This window comes from Thalia democratica, chromosome 5 (assembly GCF_965202585.1).
Source record: "Thalia democratica chromosome 5, ktThaDemo2.hap1.1, whole genome shotgun sequence".
In the NCBI taxonomy this organism is placed as follows: domain Eukaryota; kingdom Metazoa; phylum Chordata; class Thaliacea; order Salpida; family Salpidae; genus Thalia; species Thalia democratica.
The window spans coordinates 72,549,151-72,569,543 of NC_139169.1; the positions used below are offsets into that span (position 1 = coordinate 72,549,151).

At 25.3% G+C, this 20,393-nt stretch overlaps 1 protein-coding gene across 1 annotated transcript; it reads right to left on the bottom strand.

Annotated features, from left to right (window-relative positions):
• Positions 1–565: 565 nt before the first annotated feature.
• LOC145836857 (arrestin domain-containing protein 3-like) lies at positions 566–14,735 on the bottom strand. Its single transcript, XM_082944631.1, has 7 exons — positions 14,621–14,735; positions 11,640–11,809; positions 10,185–10,327; positions 9,569–9,725; positions 4,900–4,968; positions 2,052–2,133; positions 566–720 (listed from the first exon to the last, which is right to left on the bottom strand). Exons 1-7 carry the CDS (start codon positions 14,733–14,735, stop codon positions 566–568), a joined length of 891 nt encoding a protein of 296 aa, XP_082800757.1.
• Between the last annotated feature and the right edge of the window lie 5,658 nt (positions 14,736–20,393).

Here is a 20,393-nt window from a genome sequence, read left to right on the forward strand (position 1 = left end):
ACTAAATAAATACACTTTGGTTTGTTTTTAAAAGATACTAAAACTTAAGAATTAAGATATTTTTGATAATTACTATATACAATATCTATACAGTACAACTAGTTGATTTAAACAAAATAAAACAAAAGAGCGATTCGTGATCAAAAATTAATAAAACACTTTGCAAAACAAATATTCTAAAAAATCTTGATTTCTAATAATTCCACACGATTAAAAACTAAATGACGTGTAATTCATTGACTTCATATGACTTTATATCTACTTCACAGACACAGAAACTTGATAGAGCGGTGTAAAAAGTGCAATTCTATTTATCCTAATGAATCTCAACAGTGTTCAAACAGATGTAAGTAACTCTTAGAGTTTTTTATAGGCAGTTTAAATTTTACAAACAAAAAAGACACGTTAACGAGTTAAAATTGATCAAAAATACTTTTACATTAAACTTTAATTGGGCTGTGGTGGCTTGTTCCAGTCGTAATAGCCACCATTAGTTAGTGGTTCTGGTGTCGATGCTTGGTACGCTGGAGCTGATTCAGTTGGTTGGTAATTTGGTGCAGACGGTTTATAATTTGGTGCAGTAGTTTGGTGCGGATGGTTGATAATTTGGTGCAGTTGGTTGGTAATTTGGTGCAGATGGTTGATAATTTGGTGCAGATGGTTGAGCTAATGGTTGGTAGTCTGGTGGCTGGTCGCTTGCTACTGGTTGCGCGTAACCAGCTGTTGAAACAAATGTTGTTTAAAAATTTGTGGATTTGAAAAACTTTAAAAAATAAATAATATTATCAAACTCGTTAATTTTTTTTTTTTCTGTGCTGGTAATTACAAGTATTAAAAACTAGGTTAAATTTAGAGATAAGGTATTAAATAGCCTTATTATGTTATACAAAAAAACTTATAGTTAAAAATTATACGAAAGATAAGAGAAAGTTCTTTTTTGTTTTCAATTCACTAATTATAATTAGTGTTAAGTAAAATAAAATATAAAAGTTTTTTTAAGTTAGAACTAAACAAATGCAAAACAACTAGAAGCCAGATAGCTAAAATTATTATTAAACTTACTAGTCTTAGTTTTTTACTTTCTAGATACAAATATTACAGTAACCTCTCGCATCTTTACGCACTCACGACCTTACGCACTCTCGTTTAGAATTCTAAAATATTAAAACAATGAAAATTTTAGTTTTCTTTGATATCGCACGAATTAGGTTTATTGTATACTTTTAATGTAAAATATGTTTCTAAATACTAACTCACCTCTTTATATCTTTATACTTTGTAAACTTATGTTCCTTGACTTATTGATAAACATTAAGTTATACCTCAGTATATCAGAAATTTTGTTAACAATAACAGATTAAATTTAAATTCAGAAAGAAATATGACTGTGTTAAATAATGAAAGTATAATAAAATAATGAGAGTTTGTAACACAAATAGATAATACAAATATGAAAAAACATCTATAAAAGAAATCTATTGAAACTTCTTAGCAAAAAGTATCAGTTATACTTAATAAATATAGAGCTTACACTTAACACAGGTCTCAATTGTTTCTTTTTAGTAAATATATAACTAATTTTCATTTAACGTTTAGTTTAGTTTAAGTTCTTCTTCTGTAACACTTACCTTGCACAGCAATATTCTATATAGAATAGAATATAAATGTTAAGTATCAAAGAAATCAGATATAAGTAAAGACAAAGATAAGATCTACTTATTATTAAATTATCAAATTTTTCTACAACTATTAATATTTTATATAAAATTAAATCCTTTTTTTATATGTACAGTTTTATCTTTTGTTTTCATAATTATAAATTAAGTAAACAAATTGTTAAAAGTGGAAAAGTCCTCAGTCTGCTTTTAAATAAAAGCAATTTCAAAAAACAGCCATTATAGTAAGTATATTTGGTACCTCTCATATCTTTACGATCTCTCGTATCTTTACGCACTTTTTCTGTGGACACAATGTGCGTAAATAAGCGAGAGGTTACTGTAACAAATTTAAATAAAATGATAATAAATTCCAATAATTAAAAAACAACTAACGTCCAGTAGGCGCGACACCAGCAATAAATAATTGACAAGAAGCCCTCAAGTTGATGTGACAGCCGTCTATTTCTCCCTCCAGCTGTATATTTGTTTATTATTTTTAATAAAATGTTCAGTTTTAAAATCAAGTAACAAGTTTATTTGTAGGCAGGACTGATAAAGTCGTCTATAGGATGTTTTGTTTACTTGAGGTTACACCAGTATTTGAGATTATACTACAAAAAGAAGTTTAGACCCTGATTTGTGAGAAAAGAAAATTTTGTGCACAATAAACTTTGGTAAACACTTTAGGAGACATCGGTTCAAGTATGTATTTACTTATAGACAAAAAATATTTAAAGAATTATTGCTTATATTTATTTATATATCCATAGCCACAACAGTACACATCTACAATTTATAAATTGAATATTAATACCTAATACAATCAACTAATACAAAATATTGAATATTTTTCTGATAATAATGAGGATAACTGTAAAAATATATCTTAAAACAACAAAAGTCAAGCTTTTTAAGAATAAAAAAAAATTAGCTACTAACAAGTTAAGAATACAGTTACGTAATAAAAGATAATGTATTTTTAAATAGGTTTTTTTGATACATTCAGAATTTTAAGGTAAAAAAATTTCAAAATATGATTTAACTTTTAAAACTTAAAATTCAACTAAAGAAAAAATTTAAGCCTTTAAGTAATTTACATTACAACAGTGAAAAATGGAAATAAAAAACATACACCGAATCAATAAGCAAATCACTTAAAGAAATATGTAGGAACAACACTTATGAGAAAGACAGAAAAATAACAAAACGAAAACCAATATAAACTAAAACGAAACAGTATTTAATATACTGTTTCATACTTAACAATGCATGTGAATTAAAAAAAAACAAATAAAACTTACGATTCTAAATTAAAAATATTTTGCTGGACGAAATTTTAAACCTATCAATAAATACATGTTGCAGTTTAGAAAAGCTTGAAATAAAATTATAAAAACAAGTAGTAATTAAGTAAAAGGAAAGAAAGAGAATATCAGGATTGCCAAAGGTTTTTCAGAAATTTCTTCCATTATTTTCGAAAGTACAAGTTTTTTGGTCTATTTTTAGTATAATTTAATTAAAGATAAAATACTTTCTTAATTAGTAAAACAACATTGAAAGCTACTTTAAATACATTTTATAATAAAAAAGTTGATAAAAACAAAAAAGTCTATATGACAGATTTATTGTGTCAAATCGAAATTTTATTACTTCATATGTTCAAATTGTTTAAAATTCTAGGTTATAGTGGTTTATGTTCAAAATTTCTCAAATTCTAGGTTTTTCCAAGATTCAAGGTTTTTGGCAGCCCTCAAATATACTTGTTAGTATAAGCAAAACATTTAAATTAAACGTAATAGTGGCTAACAAATATTCAAAAACAAAACCTTTATGTTATATACTTTTTAACTATGAAAACACATTATAATGATTTTACTATGTGTATTTTTAAAAAGGCTTGTGAAAATGATTTATCTACATCACAACAAGAAAAACTTTGTGTTTGTTTGTTTTATTACTTTAAAGAACTGTTTTTATAAGGTGCAAAAGAGTGAAACAAAAGTAAAACATTTCTTTTGATAAAACGTAACAGTAGGTAACAGATATTTAAAAAAAAACAAAATTTTATCCACTTAGAAAACTATGACAACAGGCTATAACACAATGTGTGTTTTAAAGGAGTGCTTGCAAAAACATTTCGTCTATTATTGTATAGACTTTATTTTACTGCACAACAATAGATCACATTATTTATTTTTTTACTGTAAAGAACTTATCACTGTTTTGATAAGTTACAAAAGCAATGAAAAGATTGTAAACTGTAGAAATACACCTTTTTTTACATAATTTGTTTTAGTATTCATGTAAATGTTAAAATAAATTTTTTCCCAAGGTAGACAAATTAACTATATTTTAACAGTGGAAAATGAGAGCTGTAATTTATTTCTTCTGATGTTCTAATTAAATAACTAAGATATAGTTTTATTTCGTTCTAAATTTATGTAAATCTAAACATGTTTTTGAAGTAATAGTTTTATTAATTAAAATTATCTAACTTTATAAATAAAATAAAAATTAAATTATCTGTAAAAGTTTTTGACAATTTTTTTTAATGTATCAATAATGATTAAAATAGCTTGAATTCCAATTAAAAATATTTTATCAAACATTACAAAAGGTTATGTTTAAATGCATTAGAGTGTACTAATACTGTAAGAAGTTATAAAAAAAATATTGATCTTTTTTGCTACAGTTACATGTAGTATGAATAATTGTAAGTACTATTACGTCCTACTATACAAAAAGAAATATTTATCACTATAAGCAGGGTTTCCCAAAATGGGCCAAGACAGAAACTTAGGGGGCCATGAGCAGCAAAGGAGCCAACACAGGGGCCATGAGGCCATAATTTGAAAATTACACTAGATATTCCGGAGTTGTTGATGAAGAGCAAAACAAAAAGGTCTCAGGTGTTTTTAATTGTAGTTTTGAAACTTACACTAGATATTCTGGAGTTGATGAATAAAAGCATAAAAAACAAAAAAATTCTTAGGTTTTTTTATGGTGGTTTTTTGAGTAATCTTGTTGGAGGGGGTGTCATGGCTTTTGAATTAAAAAAAAAAATTTGGAAACCCAGCTATAAAGTTTTAATAACTTCATTAAAAACTAGTTTTTCTTAGTTTAATCACAATTTAACAGAAAACATGTTTTTGCGCTTGTCATGCTCCGATAATAACATTCATTAAAAGACCTTGAAATGACAAAGCATATAAGATAAATTATGTATATATTTCAATCTAACCTCAAGAGTATAGTTCGGTTTGATTATAGAACAGTATGGTAGCGTTGAAGGTGCAAGATCAACTGGTAACTGTAATTATTTATTAAATTATCAGTTATATTTCATAACAATTGATATAAAAATGTTTAATACTGTCAAACTAACTATATAACAAACTTATATAAATAAAAATTCTGTATATCTTCATATTTTTTATACCATCTAAAATTCAGTTTGTTTCGTTAAAAAAACTTTTTTTAGATTAATGTGTAAATCTTTTGTTATATCTGTATGAATTTATTAAAAATCATCTTTATTCTATGAACAGTTAAAAACACTTTTAGCATAAATCTTTAATAAATAGGTTATTACATTGATATTAATTAAAATTTTATAAGTCACTGATTTTTTTTACCTAAGTCTTTGTATAAAAAGTTTTTCTTGTGTAACGATGTAACTTTTTGTCTGATTAAATGTAAGTTAGAGAATATTAACTTTTATCAGTTTTTTTAATCATTATTTTGATAAAAATTTTGAATCAGTGAAGTATAAAAAATATCAAAAATTCGAAGTGATTCATACGCACTATTAGTAAAAAACATTTAGTAAGTGAAAAAATACTTTAAGTTAAAACAAGTAAATTTTTTCGAAGAATAATATTGACTGTTTTATAAAATCTATAATATTAACTTTAATTAAATTATTAAACAACACAAATTCTTTATACCTTTATTGTTTTTTAATGTTATTAATTTTCTAATAACACTAAACAGAAGAATATTTCATAGAGTCAAATTATAACAAACTTTTATATATATGATATTAAATACCACTTTTTCTATTTAATTTAACTTATATAAATTAAATTGTTAATTCACTTTAACTTCCTTGTATAATTTTTTTCGTATTCTAATATGTAAATCGTTTGTTTTATCCGTATGCGTATATGTAAATATTATTTATATTTTAGCTAAAATCAAAATTTAAATCAGCAGTTACCTGCAATAAAAGGTTATTACAATGATATTAGTTGAAGCTAAAAAAATATATCTAAGTATCAAATAAATCTTTTCGTCTGATAAATTGCAAGTCATAAAATTATAGTTTATAAATATATTATTATTAGTTTGAGCATTGAAGAACGATTTTTGGATAATGAAAATTATATCAAAGTAATTCGCACACATAAAAACATTTGATTAGTGAATTAAAGAACAAATTTTTACAAAATATAATGATATTTGATAAGTTATATTGAATCACTAATTTCATTGTAGATTTTGGTCATATTTTTTTTACAAAGCTATTTTATAACAACATATCAAATAAAAAATTATAGAATATTTAAACTTTTACCAAAATTTATCTCCATAAACAACTTTCTAGTAGTTTCTAAGCTTAACTATTCTATTACTTAAACAACTTTCTAACCTTAAATATTTAGGTAATATACTTAAAACATCTCAACACTTTTAAACAATAAAACTTAGGAAATAAATAGTAAACAAAACCAATCAAAACTTCAAAAAAAAAATTCTAAAAATTACAAGTTACATAGGCAATCTTTTAAACTACAAAACTACCCAGTTAATCTCAAATCATATATAAAACTCACTAAGGTTAAAAAGTTTAAATATGATACAATAAAAATCTAAAAGGCATAATTAATTTGAAAAAGAATCAAAATTTGCATCCAATAGCACATTAAACCTACCTTAAGCATTAAATTTTCTTTAATTTGAATTTACAATCATTAATTATACATTAACAGTTTTGAAAAGTATGAAAGTTGATGGTTTAGGCAATCAATGTTACATACAAGTTAGGTAAAAAATAGATAACTTTATTTGAATTTATCACTAGTAAAAAAATAATTTTATTAAATATATAGTATGACAAGTTATAAGAAATAAAGAAAAACTAGAACAATATCCTACACTTAGCCTAGCAACTTCTAAATTACCATTAAATTAAGTATGTTAAACTTATGATTTAAAATTTAGTCTGAAAATTTTTACAACTTTTTAAATGATATTAAATGACAGTACTACTTTTAATTATTTTTTATAAAAAAATACCATAAATAATATATAGTAAAACAGCTAAAGAGGTTTCGGCTTTGAAAAACAAATATCAAAAATCATAAAATCTATAAAATGATATGTTATATAAGTCTATAAAATAGTTTTATTAATGGTAATAAATTTTAATAAACGTTGTTCCTTTTTAAAACTATAAACTTTAACTCATTAAATATTCTACTTAATTTTTTGTTTGATTATTAATAAATATGTTATACAAAAAGTAAGTTGTCAAAAATAACAGGCGACGGAGATTAACAAAGTAAAACTTATTCAATGTAGTATAAATCTAAATGGTAACTTTTCATTTTCATAAAAGACAACTTTTTTCTTTTTTTTCGAAATACAATATGTAAGGAATTTAACTAATTATAATTAGTGATGTACCGGACCCACAATTTCGGGTCTGGCCGGACCCGGATCCGGACTTATTTTTCAAATTAGAATCCGGCCGGAACCGGATCCGGACTTTTTTTTCAAATTAGAATCCGGCCGGAACTGGACCCGGACTTTTTTTTCAAATTAGAGTCCGGCCGGAACCGGATCCGGACTTTTTTTTCAAATTAGAATCCGGCCGGATCCGGATATTAGACAAAAATGGCAATATCCGGCCGGACCCGGATAGAGAGTCCGGTACATCACTAGAATAAACTAGCCTGAGTCAGAATGAGGTTTTAAAAACTGAAAAAAAAAAAGAACTTTAATCTAATAATAAGTAGAACAGCTAGCCACAAGGTTTCCAAATTTATGTGTTATTTACAATTAAAAATCTGAAATCAAGTGCTTGAACAAAATACACTAGAAAATTACAAAATATTGAAAATTGGATCAGCTTAAACTCATTCAAAGTCTAAAAAAACTAGCCTGAATTTTTATAAAAAACTAAACTAGCCTGAGGCAGTTCAAAATTTTCTAAAATTCCCAAAAATTTTCAAACTAGCAGGGTTGCCACTGTTTAAGTCAATAAAACTAGCTAGAGTGAGTATAAACAAGCCTGAGTCAGAATGAGGTTTTTAAAAACTGAAAAAATTCTTTAATCTAATAATCAGTAGAACAGCTAGCAAAGGTTGACAATTTGGTAGTAAAGTTGTGGACTGATTGTGGTGCACTTAACTTATTAGTACTACCATCATAATTAAATCCTACCTTATTTAATTAATATCTAACAAATACTCGAATCTAACTGAGACTACTTTCTATAATCAGACACGACAGTTTTAAGTGATGAATCTTTTATATAAAACACAACAAGAAATACTAGCATATACAAAATTATTAATTACTTTGGTAAGATTTTAAAAACTGGAAACTGTTTAATTCTATATCAAAAGACTTAAAACAAAAACCTGAAAATTAAATAAAACTTTTAGTAAACAAGAAACTGTAATATTTTTAATTAACTATTAGACTAAAAACCTTGCTTAAATATTTAAACAATTAAACACCTGTTGTAATATTCACTTTTAAAACAAAACACTACTTACAATAAGCATTCACAAAAACGTTCAAGATATTTTGTTGCTTCAAGCTACACACCAAACTAACTAACTGCTTACATATAAATTGCCAGTCATGTTCTGATGTTTTGTTGCATCAGTATTTAGTTTGAAACATTTCGTCATATGATTCTCATTGGCTCGTACATTCAACCGTATTAACTCTAAATATTCTCTGAGCTCAACTTTAAACAATAAATAATGCAAGTATTCATTCCAAAGTTTTCAATTTTACAACATACGTAAAGAGTTGTATTTCATAAAATGTTTATTTCATTGTTTAAATGTAAACAAATGTAAATTAGTCACGTGTACAAAATGAGCCAATCACGGTAGGGTGTTTAATTTTAACTGACGAAAATGACTCTTAACAATTTACACAGGGCTTGTTTTTGAAAAAAATACTTTTCAGTATGCTTTTTTTTACTAACTATATCCGGGTTCGGCCGGATCTCTGTTAGGATCCGGCCGGAACCGGATCCGGACTTTTTTTTTCAAATTAGAATCCGGCCGGAACCGGACCCGGACTTTTTTTTCAAATTAGAATCCGGCCGGAACCGGATCCGGACTTTTTTTTCAAATTAGAATCCGGCCGGATCCGGATACCAGACAAAAATGGCAATATCCGGCCGGACCCGGACCCGGATAGTGAGTCCGGTAAATCACTAGTTATAATACAGCGTTGTAAAAACCTGTCATTTTTGTTTTATTTTCCTTAGTAAGTCTGTATCATTCTTTAGTAAGTATTTGCTCAAAAAAAAAATTTGAGCAAATTAAGTTAATATTTTACTTTCATAAGTTTAAAACAAAATTTAATTAATTTAAAAAACTTTATCACTTTAAAACATGAAACAAAATGAACACATTTTAAATCAATAACCTAACTTTTAGATTTTTTTCTCAAAACTAACTAAAACTTTAGCTGTTACTCAACATTTGTAACAAGGTTAATTTGAAATAAAATTCAGCTTTCAAGAGCATGCAAAACACACACACACACATATATATATATATATATATATATATATATATTGTTTTTATAACATAATATTCAACTATAAAGTTATTTGAAACATATTAATTTAATTTACTATATAAACTATAACAACCAACCTGAAAAGGGACATTGTTTAGCACCAGGGTCTTTCTGCTCTTACATCCGGGTTGGTCCAGTTTAACAGGGATGTCACTCCAAGTTCTTCCTTTTGTTTTGGACTGAAGAAATACAGTCCTCTTCAGATTCAGCCTGGTAACAATCAGTTTTGTGGTGCTGTAATTATAAATTTATTTAATTTATAATGAAAACTCGTTTTTACTTGAAAGTTAATGTAAAATAAAAACTACACTCAAAGGTGCTATGTCTTTAAAAAATAACAGTTCTAAAGAATTAATTGTGAATAGTTTCTTGTCAATAAGAATAGCGAGAACACCAAAAAACAGAAAATAACTTAATGAATATTTAACTTTGCCATTTGAAAGAGAATAAACAAACTAACTTTTAAAACTATTCATATTTAAAATGTTTAATTACATGTTAGGAATACAATATACATATAGTTCAAGCTTAAATAAAAATCAGATCAAATTGCTGAAAATCTTTGAAAAATTAAACATACGTAAATATTTTTACCACTACTCTAAAGATTTGTAGCTTGTACAGTGAAATTTTAGTTGATAAGTGAAACATTTTGTTGAAATTAAAAATAAACTAAATGTAAAGTTTAAAAACCTCAAATTTTCGATGTTGATATTGCAGTACACCGTTTCACCAGCAACAAATCCAGTTTTATTGAGTTGTATCTCAGCGGTGATTGGTCCAGTTTTGCAGCACCAACAACATATGAACTTCGTTGCCCTGGCAACCAGTGGTTCCTACGTTGTTAGGTTAGTTTGAGGAACAATATAACTTAATCATGTTATTTAATGCTACTTAAAATAATTTTAGACACAAAATATTTTCAAATAAAATTTGTTATGGATCAGCGGTCGGCAAACTGCGGCCTGCACGCCACAAACAAAACTTTGTTTCAACTATTTGTTATATAGTCATATCTAGCGAATCCACCCACTCTAATTTAGTTACGCATTTTAGAGTTATCAAAACAAAATTTGAAAACTAACTAATATTGTTTTAAATTTAGGGCATTTCCAATGTTTGATAGCATTTCAGGTTTTTTGAAAAAAACAATGAATAGAACATTTTAAAAAAATTTAAAGTAATTGTGCTCAAAAACATAGGAACTTGGAAGAGATAGTTTTTAATAAAATTGATACTTTTGCACTTTAAGTTTGTGTCTTCTGTAAGACATCTATTGAGCTCTATGGCTTTGCTGTTTAAATTTTAGGTGTCTTAGTCCCCATTTATACCTTTAAATCAAACAAGGTACAACTTTTAATTCATCGAAATAAACGCATAAACTTTTATTCTAAATCAATAAATCTCATATTTTTATCTAATTTTTTCCTTGTCAAACTAAGATTAAACTTGTCTTGCATGGTTTTAGAGAAAAATATTTCTCTAATATTACACAACACGAGTTCATTTTTAGGCAAGTAAAAAACAAAGTAGAAAAAAAAAGTTTGTACACACATAAAAATTTATTAAAAACTTTTCACATACATTGTAGAACTTGAATGAAAACCATGTTTGTAAACAAAATAAGTCTCTAAACCAAATTAATCAAATGCATTATAAGAAAAACAGTCATTATAGTAGGTAGATTTACTACCTCTTATTTAGTTACATTTCCCGTTTATTTACGCACTGTTGCCGTGGACACAATGTGCGTTATTCGCGAGAGGCAACTGTAGTATTGTTTTAAAACATAAAAAAAAAGTTATCTTAAGAAACAATATATTGCATTATTCTTATTTCGTTAAAAAAAGTTAGTTAAATATGATTTTTTAAGCTATTCCTTTTTCGACCTGCCAACCCCTGTAGTGGATAAAGTTCTTTAATCAATATTTACGATCAACGTACTTAATATTTTACTAAATCAGTACTTTAAATCAAGCCTAAAACATTTTAGAGCTGAAAAGTATTTGATTTACTGTTTTTAGTCAAAGCAGTATTTACCAAAACAGTTTTTCAATAAAAATTGGTAATGTATTGAATGAATAAAGCTTTAAAAATTACTTGAGATATAATGTAAAAATAACAGTGAAATTTAAACTAAAAACAAACCAAAGGATTTGTGGGACAGTCAGACAGAGGTGTATTACCGAGAACAGTGATCTGGTGTTTTTCCTTCACATTGAAGTGCAGGCCGTGACGCTTGATCTTTGCTGAAAGTCCGTAGTACACATATGCAGTGCAATGATTCGAAACAGTGGGAGCAGCATTTGAAACTTTAACTGAAAAACTTTTTGTTTTGATTATTGTCAACGGAGTATTCAAAAAACAACTTTACGGTAGTTTTGTAATGAAACTAACATTGCATTTTAGTATTTTAAAGCTTGTGAATAAATATGGAATTTTTTGTAACAATAAAAGCTTTTCCAAAACATTTTTCATTATTTTCAAAACAAGCTTTTCCAAAACAATTTTTATAACTCTTAAAACAATTTTCTAAAACAATAAACAATATTGTTTACTTAAAGGAGTTACATTTATTTCAGTGCTTATAAAACGGAATTTTACTTGCATTTACTTGCAGTAGCAGTATCAGGTGTTTGGTAAAGCTCGAAATGTTGTATTATAAAATGTTTAAGTTTAAGTCTGAAATACTTCATATTCTTTAGTATAAGATACTTCTTGTTACTTGTGTTCAACTGTATTTTTAGTTAGTGTGTCGTGTGACTATTTTATATTTATAAATAAACTTTTGTTGACTTTTAAGTATCTTAGATGTATTTATCTTATCTAAAAATATCTATCCCCATTTAATTACCCTTATTACATAGATTGGTTACATTAGACAACACGAAGGCATCTCTTATCGAGACAGTTTCAAAAAAAAAGTTCCCTTTTAAACTTGAAAAAAAAATCAACTTTATTAAAAAAGTATTTAAAGAAATGTTTTATGTACTTTTAATTAATTATAGTTATTGTAGTATTTCACTCTAAAAAAAAACCAAATTAAATTTTGAAAACGTCAACTTTAAAAATTTAATTGAATATTTTAATTAAAATAAAACATCAAACAAAATTTTATCTTTTTTACAACAGTATAGAGCAAATTTTGAGAAAAAATAGATCTTATTATATTTGAAACTTATGACACTAACAATTCTTTTTTAAAAAGAAACTGACTAAATATAATCCATTTGAATAATTACAAATATATTAATTTAGTTAGCAAGTTAAATATTATTGTTAAAACATACTTGCTTTTTGCTCCATAAAACATGAAAACTTACTATGTTCCATAAAATATATAAACAATATTTGAATAACAAAAATAGTATTAATGGAAGAATTAAGAATATTTTAAAAGTATATTTTAAAACATATAAAACTAGTTTTTTGTCATGGTATGATTAAGTATGATCACTTATTGCTTCAGACTACTTTTAACTTAGTAGAGAATTATAAAAACTTATTCAATTCACTATACCATTGAAATATACTTCAATCAATTTTTATTAATATACAATTTAAAAACCTGCACAAGTTAGATCGAAAAACTTAACACAAGTACTAGCTCTATTTTACATTTTATGTATCAACACAATGGTATTTAGAAAATATATTGTATTCGTTTTCTTTATAATCAACTTTTAACTATGTTTTTTTGTTTAGGTAAACTTTGTCTGATTTTGAATGCTTTGTATAATTTGTTTTCAAGCTTTTAAACTACACTTAGTTTTTATTTTCTCAACTTTATCTTTCACTCAAATTAAATTAAGTTAATAAACATTGAGCCTTTTAACTACTATACATTTTGTTTCTTTGAGACTAAATGTTTGTAACAAGTGTAGCTAATATTGGCAGTGATTACATACATTTAAGCAAAAAACTTTTTTTAATATAAAAATGTTTGGCCATAATAAGTTGTAAACAAACTTATTAAAATGATATATTTAAAACAAAAAATACACAGAAAACATGCAACCTATTTCAATACTAAGTAAAATTGTGTGATGTATTCTAACTATAATGTATACATAGTTATCTAAGTTTAAAATAAATTGAGTTATTACTATATTTTAACAAACTTTTTTTTTATTAATGAAACTATACCTTTGTCATATAATTTAATCTTTTACCTTTAAACCAATACAAATAAAGCAAATAAAATTTACAAAATTAGTACTTTTTAGTATCAAAAATTTTAATGATATTTACAAAATATTCTATTTCGTGTATAAAGACCATTAATTTATAAAACCAGATTGACAATATTAAACTACTGATCTATTTTTTAAAACAGAAAGTACTTAGCTCATCATATTAATACTTAAAAACTGTTTTAATGTTTTGTAAATTTTAACCTGTAATAAAATAATAATATCTACAAAGTTTCATTAGAATTTACTCAAAACTTTATAAAACAACTAACAATAAAAAGAAGCTGGTATGTTAGGGGGTATCATGAACGAAAATGGAAATTTGTGTTTGCCTTTTCTCAATTTGTTGTCTTGTATATCTACAAGTTGTTTTATTTTATAATACAAGTTCTAAAAAACTGAATTCTTTTATGTACTTTGTAATAGAGTAACAGGTGTTTTGAAGTATTTTTCCTTATTGGAATAAACTTTATGTTGTGAGGTATTTCCAGTATGTCCATTTGAAGAACTGCTTTTTGTCTCTGTCCACCGCAGATAAGCATTTCCAGATATTTTAACAGTCACTTCTGTTAAATACAACTAGGTTTAAAATATTATATATAATTAATTTAGTTAATAAAAAAAGTTAATCAAATGTATCTATAAATCATAAAGCAATAGGACGAAATGTTTTTAATGATCATTGATACAAACTTTTAGTAAATTATACATAGAAAACTTTCAAAAAATACCAATTAATAACAAGTAGTTACTGTATTAATTTATCAACTAAAGTTAAATATAACACAACTTGAATTTTTTACAGATTATTTTCTTAAATAACTTTACTCATTAAAAAATACTGCACAGTAGATACTTTTAAATAAAATAAAATATAGAAAAAAAAAAAACATTTTAACTAGATCTTAAGTTTGTTAAAAATATTTAAAAAGTAACCTGAGACATTAGACAAGTCTTCAAACAATTCGATTGTGACAAATCCAGCAACAACTGAACCAGTATAAAACATTGTTTGTCCATTATTCAGTTCAAATTTTATTTTAGGAGCCATGATAGTAAAGCTGTTTTTGTTTTAAAAAATATTAAGTATTCAAAATCTGATGAAACTATACAATTTTTTTTTGCTAAATATTATTAAAACTACAAATATATATATTGGGATGTAGACAACATCTTGTAAAAAATCTAACTTGGCAATACTTCAATGCCTTTAAGTAAACATTATTATTTCTTGATTATTTAAGATTTTTTATAAAGTTTAAAAACTGTCTATAGTAGTTAGTATTTACTTCACATCAAATTACTTTTAGAAAAAAAGGCAATGTCTTAAATTATTACTAAACTTTAGTAAGCATTTAAACTTCGAATCAAAGTTTATGCTTTTGTTGTTTTTTTATCAAATTTTTATCTTGTGTGCTTGCTTAATTGCTTACTCATACAAACAGATATATTCACTATTTAGAAATAAAATAGTAAATATCAAATTATGCTGTCAGCAGATTACTTACTTTTTAAGTAACATTCAAATAAGCAGGTCTAAAGCAAATGGTAGTTTTTGTTTTAGTCATTTAGTAGTTCACATTGTATACTAAAATTGTTTTCAATACTTTGTCGAAATAGTAGTAGTAGTAATAACAAAGTTCAACTTAAGCACTTAAATTTTTTAAAGTTATTTAAGGTTGTAGACATATATTACACAACAATAACTTAATTTTTTAAGTAAATTGAAATTTTTAAAAATGTATAAAGTGTACAATTAATAATTAAAGAGCTCTTAACTAAAGTATTATTTTTTTTTGAAATTCGAACATTTAACTGTATATAATGACTACAACTAACTACAGAGTATGCACTTTATCTTAAACTCAGAAATATCTGGAAAATACAAAATTTTGAATGTTTAAGCAAAAAATCTAGAATTTTTAACAAAAATCATGGAAAAACCTGTAATTTATAACAATTTTTTATGTTTGATACAAAACTCAGATCAAATTACATCTAGAAATGGAATAATTTTCGTATTAAAATACTAATTTTTTAACCTGTAAACCTTATTAAAATACAAAACTATGTTATTGCACTGGAAACAATATTCTTTAAAAAAGTAAACTTATTTCAACTAATACCACAAGGGTAATGTTTTTTAACAAATTGATGTTGGCCTCACTTTAAAGATTAACTTAAAAAGCTATATTTATCCTTGTGGCTATTGAAATTAGATTTTGAGATACAAGAGTATGAACATAGAGTTTTTTATTGAAGGATAAAAGTAAAATTAAATAAAAAATATATCATTTGTTATAGTTTTTAAGCAACTATTCTTTCACTTCACCAGAATGTTTTTGAAATAATATTAGAAAATAAAGATGTAGGATTTTTTTGAGTAAAAAAAAACATCTTAACATAGGTCATAAAATGCATATTTATCAATTTTGTAAGATTTTTTACTTTACACTTTTTTCTTATAATGCAAGGAACACTTCTTGAATGTTTAAGGTTAAAAGACTTTTGGTATTTTTTTATGTGTCAACCATTGGGTTTTGATCTTGCAACGTTTAACTCAGTGAGTTTTAAAGCTGTTATTAGGACCCATACACAGGGTTGCTATACATTTTTGGCAAATTTTCTCCAGGTTTAAATATTTTTTTCTAGGTTTTTAAAAGTACACATTTTTGGGTCTATTTTTATTTTAATGTTAAGCTTAAGGTAAAAACTGTGTTAAATAGTATAAAAACATTAAAAAGATACTGTAAAGCTACTTTAAATGTTTTTTTTTATAATAAAAAAAAATTGATGATGAAAAGATAGATTATTTGAGCCAAGTCAAAATTTTAATACTAAACATATCAACATTTTTTTAAAATTCCAGGTTTTTCAGGTTATTTAAACAAAAGTTTTAAGGTTTTTTGGCAACCCTGCTTACACCATCAGACCACATGCCATCAGTTTTACAAATTTCTAAAAATGATGGCAAAGAATAATTTCTACTCAATACGTATATTTTGGAATTTTTTTACTAATAGGAAAATAATATTTTTTATAGAAAGTATGCAATAGTATACAATTTGAGCTTTTAAAAAAAGGGTCAATGCTAACTTCTTTTTAAAAAATGTTGCAATTCTCTATTGCCTTAATAAAATTTTTTATGATGAAAAACCATAAAACCATCAGTGACAAACTTTACCCATTGCAACTATAAAAGTTTTCTGGGGAAAAGTAAATTTGTTACACCTGTGTAACTTTACCTGTCCCATTAATATTTCACTTTTAATCAAGCAAAATAAAAAAACTATCTTTTAAAGAAAAAAACCTTGGTGACACACCATTTGTAGAAGACTTATAAGGCTATAATATAAACAATAAAAACCACAAAGTGTGGAAAAATATTGAAGTTCAACTCTTTAAGCAAGTGAAACTAGCTAGACTAAGTAAGTTTGCAAGTTACTCAAATCATAAAAGTATGTTACTTTTTTTGTAACAATTAAAGTAATACTTTTGTTTTATTGGAATAGTCATTTTTATACTGGATAACCTGTTTTGTAATTGGTAACAAAAATGTATTTATTATTTGAAATATGTTTGTTACAAATATAGACAGTAACCAGATTATCAAACAAGTTTCTGTAAAAAATGTTATAAAAGGACAAGCCTTGAAACTGACAAGCTATAAAACATATTGTTAAATTTATAAACATACAAATATATGTATAGAACAAAATATTATATTAATTTTTGGATACTATATATATATATAATTTTGTTAAATCAGTTTTAACCACATTTTTAATATTTATGTCTTTGCTTGGGTTGCTTCACTAGCAACATCTTCACTAAAACTGAAAGCAAGTTATTTTGGATTTTTATGGCGTTTTAATAACTTTAAGAATTAACTATATATTAAAGAAGCCGATCATTTCTTGCTATCATTTTAAACTTTGTCATTTTAAACCATTATTTTAAACTCGCTCATATTAAACTCAACCAAATTAAACTCAACCAAATTAAACTCGGTAACTTTAAACTGGGTCATACTAAACTTGATCGCTTTAAAATCAACCATTTTTAACTTTCTATATTTGTATAAAAAACTATGATTACATTTACAAATTAGCTTTTTATTTTTTAATTATTTCAAAAATCTTAAATTGTAACCTTATAAGATGTACATTAGTAGTACCTGACTAAAAAATTATGCTGGGCAGTTGTTGAGTTTATGCAAATTACTAAACCTTATTAGGCTACAATAAAAACAATAGATCGTTAGTTTATTAAAAACAAAAATTTGTTAAAACAACTATTATTTTTGTTAAAAAACTTCAATAAATCAAAAGAAGAGCAGTATTATTCACCACAAAAAAGTAAATAGGACAATGTAATAAAATTTATTACTATTTTAGTATTTATCACGTAAGTAATAAGAAAACATATTATAATTTCTACAAAAATTTTTGTAAATAAAAATTGAAATAATAAGAAAACTTTCTTTTAACACAAAAAAAGTAGTTTAATATTTAAAATTGAATGATAGAAATAAATAAATGCAGTATGGTGAAATAGTTTCACCTGCTATTTACAATTACAAATAGCTTGCAATAGCGTCGCATGGGATGGAGCATTAAAACAGGTGTTCGCCTAAATTAGTACTATAGAACTATATATCTAATAAAATTATTACTTTTAACTGAATTTTTGTTTGCAAAAGTTTTTCTGATTAAAGTACTGTTTTATCATACCAGCTTTTCTTTAAAAGATATTGAACTAAAATATTTTTGGTTACTTGTAAAATTTCTGCATTTCCAAACAAATATATCACGCGTCGCCACTGGTAGCTTGTGTGTATACATTTTGTTGTCTCATACGAACTTTTGAACTTATATGTAGGTCTTACTCCAAAAGTCCAAAGAAAGCTCTTTCCATAATTTTAATTGCTTAAGTTTGTTTGACTAAATATCTCACTATCTTACTTCTAAAGAAAAAACAGAAGTTTAGTAAAACTTTACTTAAAAAAAGAATTTAATAACACCTTTCTTATCCTAATGACTAACTTTTTAAAATCGTCAAAAGAGAGGTATTGCTTATTATGTAAAATTATGTACTTAAAATTATATAAAATTATATTTTAGTTATTTTTAGCTTAACTAATTATATTATTTATATCTCTAGTTTAAAACAACTTTCTACTGCTTTTTCGCGTTGACTTCCAAGTCACTTCTTCTAATAAATTTATGTTTTATCAATTTTTATACTATTTAAAGCTTTTTATTAAAACAACTAAAATACCTTGAATTTTAATAAAAATGTGAACACAAAATAGTAAGTTTTAAATTTAGATAAAATTTATATAATTCCTCAAAAACAATGTTTTTAGTTTGTTTTTTAGCTGATCAAAACCTTACAAAATAGATCTGGGAACTTAACATACAATAAAGGAGGACATAGGTTCTAAACAATTAGGATATACAGAATACATGTGCTTCATTATAGCACATTTAAACAGTACTCTTCCTTTATTAAACTTACACATATTTCTGCATTTTAACAAGTTAACAAACTTCAAAGGAGCTATAGAGTAATTTCTTGAACTTTCATAGCTCCGTTGAAGTTTGTTAACTTATTAAAACACAGAAACATGTGTTAGTTTAATAAAGAAAGAGTACTGTTTAAATTTGTTATAATAATACATTCTAGTGAACTTGTTTCGCTCGGATCTTTAATAGCAAAAGTTATTTTCTTAAACTTATATATTGAATAGTTACATGTATTATTAATGGTACTTCCTTCTTTTTTATTTTTTTATAGAAAAGTGTATTTGATATCGATATCAACAAACAAATTGAAAAACATCTAGTCACGTAAATGAATTGCCAATAAAAAACATCGGTGAAAGTCTGCAGAACAGAAGTCCGGACTTTCGTTTGCCGTGAGACAAGTTCAAATTTAACAAAAGGATTGATCGTGTTTGCAGTACCTTATTACGATCATGTTTAAATGAATTACAGTAGCTTATTAAACTGAAAAACTTAAAACTATATTATTAAAAAAAAAAACAAGAAAAAAATCAAGCAGACCAAGCAATGTTCGCATAAGTTGGTAGAAGACTATATATATCGGTTGAATGATGAAATTTTTCGTACAACTACTTTTCTGTTGATAATTTTTTCCTGCTTAATTACGTTTTTTAAATTAAACATATTAATTTAATTTGTTTTTGTTTCAAGTTTTTTAGCTTGGGTAACAATAATTTAACGTTAAAAAACAAGCTTTTTTTTTTAATTTAGTAAACCAAGTGAGTGGATAACTACTTAAAATTTATATTTTGAAAAAGAACCTTTCGGGCAATTAAAAAAAAACATTCGCACAGGGAGATGAAAAGGGGGTTAAGCGGCCGTTGACATACAACCGTCACAAAAACCACTATCATGCAATTTAAGTTACACTTAGTGTTACAAATAGAATATGGTTTGTTGTTATTTCAAAAATAACAATGTTTTAAACTTAAATGAAACTTTACGACTAAGATGAGAAAAAATAAATTGACTAACTCATGAAAGTCGTGAATACTCGCAAAATTACCTAAACAAGTTATATTCCAATTAAGAAACAAACTGCTAAACTTAAGCTTACGTAGCTTTTGGCATATTTAAAGCAATCACAGTTTTTAAAAGAATAAAACCATTTCTAAAAAATGAAATAAAACATTTGCTTTGAT

What these genes read in the sequence shown, in the direction of transcription:
- LOC145836857 (XM_082944631.1), bottom strand. Translation starts at nt 14,735, where the DNA reads ATGGCTCCTAAAATAAAATTTGAACTGAATAATGGACAAACAATGTTT. An exon ending in ACTGTCCCACAAATCCTTTG is followed by an intron (nt 10,328 to 11,639) that starts GTTTGTTTTTAG and finishes CTAACAACGTAG; the next exon opens with GAACCACTGGTTGCCAGGGC. An exon ending in AACCGAACTATACTCTTGAG is followed by an intron (nt 2,134 to 4,899) that starts GTTAGATTGAAA and finishes ACAAATATACAG; the next exon opens with CTGGAGGGAGAAATAGACGG.